We start from the raw sequence: 12,039 nt of genomic DNA on the forward strand, positions 1-12,039 counted from the left end.
TCTTAATATGCCTTGTTTACCTGCTAGTCATGCATTGTTGGGCCGAGGTTGAACACAAGGCAGAAGACAATGAAGCACCCTTTTGTACCTTTTATGGTATAATGTACAGACAATGTGATGTTTTTTTATTCTGAAGCCATGTTTAAGTAAACCTTCAGAGCTCCTTGTTAAGTAAGATAAAACAAATTTCTATCTTTCTAGCCAGCCATTGGGTACGTCTGCAAGTAATCCTGTAATGGATTGTTTCTAAGTCATCTTTGAGTATTCAGTTTGGATGTATGCAATGAGCACTTGAAGTGGTTCAAATATGTGTGGTGCATGTTTCTTAATATGCCTTGTTGACCTGCTAGTCATGCATTGTTGGGCCGAGGATGAATGGAAGGCAGAAGACAATGAAGCACCCTTGTGTACCTTTTATGGTGTAATGTACAGACAGTGTGATTTTTTTTATTCTGAAGCCATGTTTAAGTAAACCTTCAGAGCTCCTTGTTAAGTAAGATAAAGCAAATTTCTATCTTTCTAGCCAGCCGTTGGATACGTCTGCGAGTAATCTTGTAATGGATGTAGTGGTCCGGGTAGAATAACTAACCACCAGACATAACTTCAGTAAGACGGGTGTTGTCCGCCATTTAATATTATTCTCCGCCGACCCCTCTTCTTCCTCTTCTCCCTTCTCTTCTTCGTCTTCTTTTCACATTCCAGAAGTAGTCTGCTTCACCCTCCCCGGCTTCTTTTGTTTACACCTCCTGGTGTAATATTTGAACACATTCCCGATTGAGGCGCACTCTGTTTGGCCGGTGGCTCCCAGGTACCAAATTGTCTTCAATACACCGTGCTGCGATGCTGTTTTAACCACAGGGAAGGGTCCGTAAAACGTTGTGTTGGTACTTCCAATTCCCTTCCTGACTAGGACGTGGTCTTCCAGTTCTATATCTGGTATGTCGCTGTTCCGCCTCTTGTCGAAGTTCCTCTTCATGCGCTGTCTGTAGGCGTCTTCTTGTTTCTTGCTATTCTTGACTTCACTAAGCGTAATCTTCTCCAGGATGCCGAGTTCGCAATCCGCAGGAAGAGTAGGCACAATTCCAAAAGTGGCAAAGATAGGACTGCATCCTAAACGGCACGTATAAGACCGGTTGTGGTGTCTTGTAGCAGCCTCCAGGCAGCACTTCCAGCCACCTCGGAATTTTGGGTACATCTTCATGAATTGCTTGATGTCCCTTATAGCACGTTCAGCAAGGCCGTTTCCTGCAGGATGGTAGGGTGAGCAAAATTTTACTGTTATCCCATGATCTCGTGTCCAGTTAGCTAACTTTTTGCTCCGAAAGGCCGGGTCATTGTCACACACTATCGTCTTTGTACTTTGGAAGCATCGAGCTTGAAGAAGAGCAATAACACTGTTGGCGTCTTCTTTTCCTGCCTTGGCAGTGATCATTCTTGTGCACTCGTCGATACTGAGTAAAAACGCTTGAGTTTTCTTTGTGCCTTCTCCCTTCTTTTTAAGTTCCGCGAAGTCTAAGTGAATGACTTCAAATGAGATGCTTGAATGCTTTGGGGTTATCATCACATCTGTCGCCTGCTTGAATTTCACTTTGTTCACTTGACATAGGTGGCACGTGCGAATGTAATTTCTGATGTCGTCCTTCATACTTGGCGAAGTAAACCTTTTCAGCTGTTTGTTCTAAGTGCGCCAGAAGCCGTCATGTCCCCCCGACACTGGGCTGTCGTGGTATAGTTGAAGTATCTTGGGAACCATTGTCGATGGCACGTGATATCTTCCGTCTACAAACTTCATTTCCTCAGTGCCTTCCCATAAGTTTACGTGATTTATTTCTTGTGGATGTTCGCTTGTCACGTGGACAAGTAATCTAGACATAGCGTCTGCATCTGTCAGTATAGTGGGCCAGGCCGATGTGATATGTCAAAGTCGAACTGTTGTAGGTAATTAACCCATCTAGCGATTCGACCCTTTGGTTGTGCCATGCCTAGGAGGTGAGTCAAAGCTTATTATCGGTAAAAATAGTGAATTTCGTGCCTTCTAGATAGGTGCCTTCTAGATGGTAGTATAATTGACTTCAGCAGGCTTCAATGTATAGCTGTAATATCCAATGACGTAGTGCTTTTGATGATCAGATTGTTGTGGTGGCTTCTGATATAGAACTGCGCCCATTGCGTAGTGCGACGCATCAGTATTGAGCACGAAAGGCAACGAGAAGTCTGGTATGCGTAGGACCTATGTAGACATTACAAAGAATACCTATGTGCAGTTTCAATACGTCATTCATATTCTTTTGAAACCAAGCCGGAGAGTTCTTCCAACTGAACGGCAGGCGATTGTACTCAAATAAGTCAAAAGGCGTAACAAATGCAGTGTACTTCTTTGTGTCCTCAGTAAGTGGAATTTGCCAAAACCCCTTACAAAGATCAATACCAGAAAACCAGCGGCATCCACCTGTTTCGTCAATAATGGTATCTATCGTTGGCATTGGGAAAGGTATAAGTTCCGTTTGCTGGTTAAGGGCTCTATAATCAGTGCAAAGACGGAAGGTGCCATCTTCTTTGGGTGCAATTGTTATGGGTGATGCAAACGGTGAGACGGAAGGTGTACTGGAGTCCAAGCCCAGACTCTGGCCAGGCTGGTAGACGACGCATCAATGGTGTTGATTGTAACGTCGGGCATCACGGTCTTGCTGGCTAGTTATGCGGACGCACGTGAGCTGTCTTGCCTCTTCGGCGCGCTCTGCAATATCTGCGGCATAAATCTGAATCGTTTGAATCATGAGGCAGCATTGTATCCAGCATTGTTGTCACTTCTCGACCGTCCAGGAGACTGAATGGCGTCGTTCTCGTTGCTTCTTGCCGAGCCATATGGTAATACGGGTAACATTTTGTCCCAGTTCTTCACAGCACTGTCGCACAAATAAACAAAGAAATTCAGACACCTACTGAACCCGCAGTTTTCATAATATGTTCACCTATACATATGTATACCACAGTGAATTCTCCTTTTCTCTAGGCATTCTTATTTCGTTCCCTTTTTCTCTCAATTTCTTTTAATTTTGTTGTTTGTTTTATGTGCTCACGCTATGTGCGTCATTTTGTTATGTTTATGGTGCATTTTATGTTTTAGTTATATGCCGATTTTTATGTTACCTTGAATTGTACTTTTCATTCCTTTCCTGATAATTCCTTGTATTGTTTTGCAACATTGAAATAAATAAAATATAGCTGACTTCAAAGTTAACACTGTCCATGCCTTGCCAGATATAGTGGCATCTTCTAATATTTAATATTGGCCGTGTTTATGGTGCTTTATGTGATAATTACTTTTCAATTGTTCTGGTTATTCTAAAGAGTACTTGCACTCTGTGTTGCAAATAAGCATTGACGTGTATGCTGACCAACCAGGACAGCATACATGTACTTGCAGGATTTTGTAAAATGCCAATTTCACCTTCCACAATATCGGTTTACAGGTCATACCCTGAAACTTTGCCAGTAAGGACATGACTTCGGAGAAATAATATTACTGTCGTGTTTGCATATGTCGAACTACCGAACACTGTAAAGATGGCATTTTATTCTAGGATGTCTGCAGAAGTTTGCTAAGCGAATGTGATTTAAAGTCACAATCTGACACTATCCAATTTCTGATTGCACTGCATGATGATATACTATTTGATATTTTTACTCAAAGGGCTACATAGCTTGTGGAGGGACAGCTTCAGGAAAAGTGCATTTTATGCAGAGAGAGAAACCTTATACAAAAGAGCACACGAGCTCAGGTAGCTCTTCCGCTGTGAATTGGGTGGTCCCCTTTATGCAGATGATTATGCACTTAAAACATTTCTAATTACAATAATTTTCAGCCACATTCGCATCCACTTTTCATTAGCTGTTTAGCTTTAACACGTTTCTAATACCCGTCACACGGCATGTGTAATGTCATTTGCAGCGAATGAGATTAGTTGTTAATGCCATTTTTGTTGCTTATACACGAGCATAGTGAATGACATTCACAGGTAGTGGCATTTGCCCATTGAATGAGTTTGAACGAGTTTCCCGAACTCATTCACGCACGACTTGTGTAATCTCGACAGGGGCTTGGCAAAAAGCTACAAAATTGATAAGTGAAAACGAAATGTAATATATTTTCAAATAACCATCCCATGTTTACCATTGTATTGCTAACAATATAAGTGAAAACATGTCAAGAAGCACGATTTGTAAGGTTTCATTATAGCAGCCTGCCGATAAACGTTGTCATCAATTGCGAATGCCGTTTTGTTTACCCGTGTAGACGGGGAATGCAAGACCGCAATGACATTCGATATGAATGTCATTTACTGCAAATGACATTACATGTGACAGAGGTATTACTCGAGAACTGTTCGTTCTCTAGACGAATATGACCATGTGGTGCTCCATTGTATAGCCCCCTAAGGCCCCTTGTAAATACATTGCCATTGCCTTCACCTTTTTATTTTCAAAATTCACTCGGGAGTTATTACACGAAATATTCATTCTGGTTATAAACTACGGTGCATGTGCAACTCTAAAGAAGTGGTTTACTCATTCTTGACATCCGCTTTTGAGAAATTTGACACTAAATTGATCAAGACCTCCATTTCAGCCCAGATGGGCGACAGCAACATGGCAATGCCCTACACTTAGTTTTATCTTCATCTCTGCGTTTAAGCAATGAAATGCAGTTTTTATCACAGCAAAGATGAGATATTGGAGACGCACATTTTGGCATCTAAATGTATATCAATTAAATTTTTTAAAAATTTCATAACATAACAGTAGACAATAAAAACCATCTTGAAGACAGATTATGTCCCGTAGTTGAGTCGCCTTCTGCGGCAACTGCACATACATGGCGCTGGTTCGAAGCGGAGCGCGAGGCCTATAGGCCCCTGGGCTGCAATGCAGTTTTTTTTGTGGTTTCTATGATTATAAGAGTTGTCCAGCACCCGCAAAGACTTGTCGAATGTAGCAAGCCGCTGCACCCTTCCTGACCTCTCCAGTGCATGTGATCACCAACAGAAACAGACAGTTGTGTGGTAAATTTTTTCAAAAATGTTATGCGCTACATGCCACGCAAAATCGGAAAAGAAAGTTGACAATTAAGGAACACTCAGTCAGTTCAAATCAGGAAGGGCAATGTTACTCAAATCAGGAAGGGCAATGTTAAACTGTCAGTGATGCAACTGATCACATCCCATTTTCCATATAATAAAGGATCCACCGATGCGAATCCCTCCAAAAGGCTCCCGCTGCCACTTCAGGACTACTGAACCTGTACTATATTCATGCAAAACATTGCACAGGACACATTCAAAAGTATTCTTGGCACAGCGCTGCCCAGTACGGGCACATGTATTTCGGGTGGGCTGATGGCACATTTGTGTTATCTGTGGCTGGTAGATTGAGAAAAGCAACACAATTGTGCTACAGCATATATCTCAAAAAGTGCCCCCAAAGCGTTCTCTATTCGTTCTTTAATGTCTGTGCAGGACATACCTTTTGTCTAAGGTATGTACCACGCAGACACAAAAGGTTAATCTAACGTAAAAAATTGCCGGCAACAGATTGTAGAACAAATAGGCTGAGATGCAGGCAGGCTATGCAGCAGCCAGGAAGAGATGCTCTAAAATACAAACTGCATCTGTGATTTGCACTTTTATTGGCTGCAGTGTGCCATGTAATGTTGCATGCAACGGCTTGTACTCATGGTCGTCATCGTTTGCTCTCAACTACTGGTATCAAATAAAAACATACAATGGAGCACTGGGCAGCGTGCTAGCTGTCGTTATTGTGCTAGCTGTAGGTTTGTTGCGTTTTGCTAGGTTTGCAGCAGCCACATGGTAGCGGCAGCATTTCAGTCAACAGAACAAAATACAGGTTTAGTGCATCAGGTTTATTCAGCTCCACAACATACACTGGCTCTGCAACCCAAAGTTCAGCTGGAGTACCTAAAAAAATTGGGGGGGGGGAAAGGCCTGTTGGTCCGCGAGGTGCACGCACCACTGCTTTTGCTGTAATGTGCAAAAGCAGGCCCCCCATCCGCCACCTGGGGACCGCGCTCTCTAGCAGGCAGGTGCTGCCGAGAGTGCCACTGCAATGGTCTGGTTTTACAGCCTTTTGTTCAAGGACGCGAGAGTAAGATAGCACCAACACAATACAGTGTAGACCGCTTATAATATAAGTCGCCGGAGTCGCGAATATCTGCACTATAAGCGAAAACAACGATTTTAAAGACCTGCACGTATGCAGAACATGTTGACCAAGCATTTAGACACACTTTGTACTATCGCTCGCACATCGTGATTACATTTTCGCCACTGAGCTGGCGAAAACATAATCGCGATGTAGCCGGTGCTCTTCAAGCTCGACAGCTTTGCACCGAGTCAAAACGAAACTGTTTGCCGGAACCGCTGCGGAAAAAACCGTGACCGCTATCGAGGCGATTATGAATGTCGACAAATTCGCGGTGCTAAAGGCACGCGCCCGACAACGCACCGAGTCTGAACGAATTAACTTCCATTCGCTGCAACAACTGCAGTTGAAACCGCGGTTGCTATCTATGCGATCATCGATGGCGACTACGCAGTTTTTTATGCACGCGGCCGACGCGCGTACCGTGTAAAAACGAAACTACTGTTCGCCGCAACCGCTGCGGAGAAAACCGCGGCCACTATCGACGCGATCGTAGATGACTATGCAGTTACGAAAGCCCGCGGCGGTTAACGCAAGAATACAGGCTTTAAAGACACAAATAGACTCGAAGCGTCCCAGCGTTGCTGTCATTCACGTACGATTTCAACTGATGGCTGTGGCGATGCAGACTCCGCCGCTTCGTTTCGGTTGGACACTAGCGCCGTTCCTCTTTTGCGTCGCACATTTGCGGCGCTCCTCGCTCACCGAGCTCCGAAAGTAGTCTGAATTAACCCATGTGTGGCCAAATAAGCCCGAATTAACCGATTTTCCGAATTAACAAGGTTTTACTGTAGCTCCAAACTAAATTTGCGGGACACTGCTTAAATTGACAGCGTCGCTCGCGCTTCACGACACGCATTGCGACGAGTGCACAGAAACTGAAGCTGCGTTCAGTGCAAAATGCACCGCTGATAAGCAGCAGAGCAAAAGGTTTCTCCGTCGCCTAGACAACCTACGCACGCATTTCTTTCCGGTCGTTTGCTTCGCTTCTCATGCTCCTCCTCCACATCGCCCTCGTTGATCTCCTCTCCCATTGGTGGGCGCACCTTGTTGAGAAGCCTGCTCGCTGCCGCCCTTGTCGGCGAGATTTTCCCGCAGAAGCCGCATTATAACCGGTATTTCGTCTCACGCGGCTGCACTGTAAGCGGTATGCGTATACATGGAGTTCTATGGGCAAATTAACGGGAGTCCGAAAAGCCCGTACTATATCCGGTCCTGCACTATAAGCGGTTACGTTACAAGTGGTCTATACTGTAGTTTCAAAACCAATAAAAACCAAAGGATACACAAAGGAATCTGTCAGCTGAGTATCATCATCACCAGCAACTCCAAGAGCCCATCTACTTGACGCTGCAACATAAAGCAAAACAAAGAAAGCACAACTAAAATAATTATCAACATGCATAGAACATTCATGCTCAGCGGCAAGGCCTGGATGGACATTATCTTGAGCTATGCCAAGCGGAGACGAGGGATAGCAAAAAAAAAGCACTCATGCGAGAATTCTGCACCCACAACCAGGGCATGAAACGTTTGCAACTTACCTGTACCAACACCCAGGCAACTGCACGCTGCGAGCCTGCGGCTACTCGGATGCTGGCACAAGCAGTGACCCGGTGAGAAGCCGCAAAACACTGAGACCATTAGGAATTCGAGGAACAGGGAGCCCAAGTAATCCGCCTTTTTCACGGCCCAACAGCACATGCGCCCTGCCCTGGCGGATTAGTCGCGATACGTTTTGGAAGGGTCGCGCGCGCGGCCGTGGGGCGCCCCATCTCGGGGAAACGTCCACCGAAAAACAAAAAACGTTCGGACACCCACTAATGCCAACTCGTGCCATGAACCGCGTTCCACTGGTAGCTCGACGTCAGTGCGGTACTGAAAGCGTGCGTAGCGTAAGACTGGCTTTGGTACTGCGACAGGCTTTCTTGTCGGCGGCGCCAATCAAATCACCGTAATATCCCGATATGAAGCTCACAACTGCCTAGTGCAGCCACAGTACCATTTTAGTATTACCACTCTGAAGTTATTGAAGCAGTACGCAGAGGTTGATGTTACTACGGAGTACAATCAGCCTCTCTATATGGTGTTCATAGATTATAAAAAGCATTTGATTCAGTAGAGATACCAGCAGACATAAAGGCATTGCGTAATCAAGGAGTACAGGAGGCATACGTGAATATCTTGGCAAATATCTACAAGGACTGCACAGCAACCTTGGTTCTCCACAAGTAGAAAGTTACCTATCAAAAAAGGGGTCCCCCAGGGAAGGAGACACAATCTCTCCAACACTTCTAAGCACTGCGTGCTTAGAAGTATTCAAGCTCTTAGACTGGGTAGGCTTACTAGTGAGGATCAATGGCGAATATCTCGGCAACCTTCGGTTTGCAGATGACATTCGTCTTATTAAGCAAAAATGGGGACGAATTACAACTAATGACTGACCTTAACCCTGAAAGTGTAAGAGTGCGGTTAAAAATTAATATGCAGTGGACATAAACATAGGCTGATGATGATGATGTTACTGGACAATGTTGTATCATTGAAAAGTGAATAAACTGTTCATCAGTGCTTCTACACACTCTGAATTCCTTGAGTACTAATAATTAAAAGGCTTACTATCAGCAAGGTGCCAGACGCTGGTCCTCGTGCACATGTCTCATGGCCTCTTCCTTTGTAATGCCTGGTTGCAGCCACTGCCAGGAAACCTCCCCAGCACTGCTGCAGAAATACGCATTGAACAGCTTCCGGGCATCTGCAGCGCTGCCATTGTAGTTTCGTGCATGTGTTGCTTCTAGGGCGAAGTAGCGAGGTTCAGCGTTGCTGCCTTTTTCCGTGTCAATGCGCTGTCGCCACTGGCCTGCAATGATATTTCCGAACTTGTCCTCCTTGTCTGCATGCACTCGCGTTTGGCTGTTGAGCACAGTGAGGAAATTGTGCAATATGCACGCTGCTTTAACAATGTAGTCGACATTCTTAGGGTGCAGGTTGATGGTTCTTAGCAGAATGCGCCACCTCGCTGCCGTTATGCCAAAGGCATTTTCTGCACACCTTCTGTAATAAAAAATTACGAGACTAAGTACTGCTGCATAACAAGAGTTCTCAAAAGTGTACCACTTACCGTGCCCGGCTGAGCCTGTAATTGAACACTCTTCGATCATCCCTCAGCTGTTTCGCTGGGAAAGGACGCATAAAATCTTCTCTAAGTTGAAACGCTTCATCAGCTACGAAGGCATACGGTGCCACGATTCCACTTCCCGGGAGTTTGCCAGCTGACGGTAGGCCTAGACTTCTGTTCTCGAGGGCTTTTCCAAACTCTGAATTCTTCAAGACCCCTCCATCGCTTCTGCGGCCCTCTGCACCGACGTCGATGAGGGTGTATTTGTATTCACTGTCCACGGCTGCCATCAGGACAATGGAAAATGTGTGCTAGACAGAAGAAATATATCAGTGATAGTACACATATTGTAGCAGCATTGTTACTAGTAAGCCAGAATAGCATGTTCCATGCTCTTTCGGCCTTAATAGTGAATTTCTTAGAGTGCACGGGAGCTTAAGTCACCTTGTAGTTGTAATAGAGGCTTCCAGATTTGGGAGGCTGTGTTATAGCAATGTGCTTCCCGTCTACAGCCCCCAGGCAGTTTGGGAACTGCCATGTTTTTGCAAAGCCATCTGCAATATGCATCCACTCGGCTTCAGTGGGCACCTGCATGATCACGGAAAATGTCATATTTTGGTACGCTGAAAATGCCATTATTCGTAATGTTATATATTGTTAAGTCTTTGCTAGTATGTGGCAACTACACATTTGGGTACAAATATTCTGCGTTAATGAAAGTGAAAAGGGAGAAATGATCACAGGAACATGAACACTTGAAGAGATCAACAGTAGTTGAACAGGGAATGCCGCTCGAGCTAACAGTTCAATAACAGGGTCCTCACAAAGACAAGTCCACTTGTAGAAACGTTGGCTCCGGGGACATTATTGTTCAACAATTCTTAATAAAGATGGTTATAACAGCTGCCAAACGATAAGTCGGAAGAAGGCACACATAGGAATTCTCTCTATCTGCATTCTGCTCGTCTTTGGTCATTTAGTCTGTTCCAACCATAATAAAAAAAACAATATGAACTGTCTTAATTGCACTACTACAGCATGAAAGCATGTGAGTTCAACTCGTAAACGTTGTGCTTATAGGTACCATACCTTCATGAAGTGATCTTTCAGTCGAACCCAAATGGCACGACATGACACATGGATGCTCAGGCGAGCTGTTTCGATGCCTACCCTGTAGGCCATGGCGACGTCTTTAATATCTTGACCTGAGGCCAGATAGCTGCAATACAGAGAACATTGAAATGTATATAACTGCTTTTTCCATTCTGATCTGCACTGCTCTTGGACCGTGCAAATGATGGATAATAGAGTGCTAATGCTGAGTACTATGAAGGCTGGGGAATGCCAGGAGGAAGTGCGGTACAGGCGGCGTTGTTGCTCGCGGTCACCGGTATTTTTGCATGGCAGACCATCTATTCACTACGTCTGGCTCTACAGCAGGGGCCGTGGGGTTAGCACACATGACTATTTTGCGTATTCACATTAACTGGAAAAACAAAAATGACATTTACAGCCCCGCTCCTATTAGCGAGGACTGCGATTATGCAAAGTAGCAGGAAGTTGGCGAATGCATTGCGAAATAAATGGGGGCTCACCTCAAGGCTATTGCCAAGCGTTCTGCAGGGGCTATTGGCTCTCTGATGACAAACATGCGGGTTAAGTCTTCTGTGATGTACGACAGCAGTAGGTCAAACATTCCAGGCTTCATTCGGTAATATTTGAAAAAGAACTCGTGGTCGCCTTCGCGCATGCGCTGCATCTGTACGGAAGAAAAATATTCACTTAAAGTATTTGCGACAGTCCACGCGTACTAGTATAATGGAAGGACACTAGCTTTAAATTTCGCATCAAGAGATGCATTTGCTTTGCACCGATGGTGCTTTGACAGCTTTTCGCAGAACGCCTTCCAGTTCCAAGCAGTGTGAAATAAAGAACTCGTACTTACCGCTGTATGGTAGCGGCCTTCCGTTTTTCGGTGTAGGAAGACAGGCCTCACCCACCAATACCAGGAATCTGGGACATCACCGAACAGCGCCTCTAGCGGCCGCCTCTGCAAACATGCGCATTTTCTATGGGAGAGCGTCGTTTTTCCCAAATAACTAATAATAGAAGCCATCTTTCAAAATATTACCGTGGAAATAGGCTCTAGGAGCTTAGCCCGACATCTCATGCAAGCGGTACCATTACTTAAGACGGAAAACCCGTTCCAAATTGCGGGCGAAGTTCGAAGTAGGGGAGTCTATGGAAAAGGCCAAATTTTGGAGGCTGTTTTGGCCAGTAAAAAGCAATTTGCGATGAGCCTATTGCATCGATCGACGTATTACCGGGGATTTATCAACTTCAATGACTCAGCTTTCAGCTAGTTGCAGCAGCAGCTCTTGAAATGGCAAAAAAGTCGTTCCAAAATCGCAGTTTTCATGACAAGGTCGCAGAATTTATTGTGGTACGTATGTAAACCTAGTTTTTGCCCCCAGCAGCACGTCGAACCGATAGCCGAGCGTTCTGCGCGACCACAGATTACGATCACTGATACCACGATTGTGAGTTCGCAGGTTCGAAGCTAGAGGCGCCGCTATTTTTTTATCCCTTTGTCGCTGCTTAGTTTGGCGGTTTCCCGCCAGATGGCATATTCCCAAATGCAGGTCATTTAGTTACGGTTCTTGTTTCGTTTCTTTCTACTGTACCAACGTCTTTCTGAAAAA

The 12,039-nt window shown here is 44.9% G+C and overlaps 2 protein-coding genes across 3 annotated transcripts; both read right to left on the minus strand.

Annotated features, from left to right (window-relative positions):
* Positions 1-5,856: 5,856 nt before the first annotated feature.
* On the minus strand, positions 5,857-9,627 carry LOC119443655 (uncharacterized). 2 transcript variants are annotated; one of them, XM_049660467.1, is made up of 3 exons: positions 9,341-9,627; positions 8,839-9,273; positions 5,857-7,569 (listed from the first exon to the last, which is right to left on the minus strand). In XM_049660467.1, the coding sequence occupies exons 1-2, from the start codon at positions 9,625-9,627 to the stop codon at positions 8,841-8,843; spliced, it is 720 nt and encodes a 239-aa protein (XP_049516424.1). In that variant the 3' UTR covers positions 5,857-7,569; positions 8,839-8,840. The 2 variants fall into 2 exon arrangements, with proteins under 2 accessions (XP_049516424.1, XP_037564324.1); XM_037708396.2 differs by lacking the exon at positions 5,857-7,569 and having other exon boundaries at positions 8,725-9,273.
* Positions 9,628-9,772: 145 nt separating this feature from the next.
* LOC119443671 (uncharacterized) lies at positions 9,773-11,334 on the minus strand. Its single transcript, XM_037708397.2, has 4 exons — positions 11,283-11,334; positions 10,933-11,096; positions 10,427-10,556; positions 9,773-9,925 (listed from the first exon to the last, which is right to left on the minus strand). Exons 2-4 carry the CDS (start codon positions 11,094-11,096, stop codon positions 9,773-9,775), a joined length of 447 nt encoding a protein of 148 aa, XP_037564325.1. The 5' UTR covers positions 11,283-11,334.
* Between the last annotated feature and the right edge of the window lie 705 nt (positions 11,335-12,039).

The sequence above is a fragment of the Dermacentor silvarum genome, chromosome 1 (assembly GCF_013339745.2).
Source record: "Dermacentor silvarum isolate Dsil-2018 chromosome 1, BIME_Dsil_1.4, whole genome shotgun sequence".
Classification (NCBI taxonomy): domain Eukaryota; kingdom Metazoa; phylum Arthropoda; class Arachnida; order Ixodida; family Ixodidae; genus Dermacentor; species Dermacentor silvarum.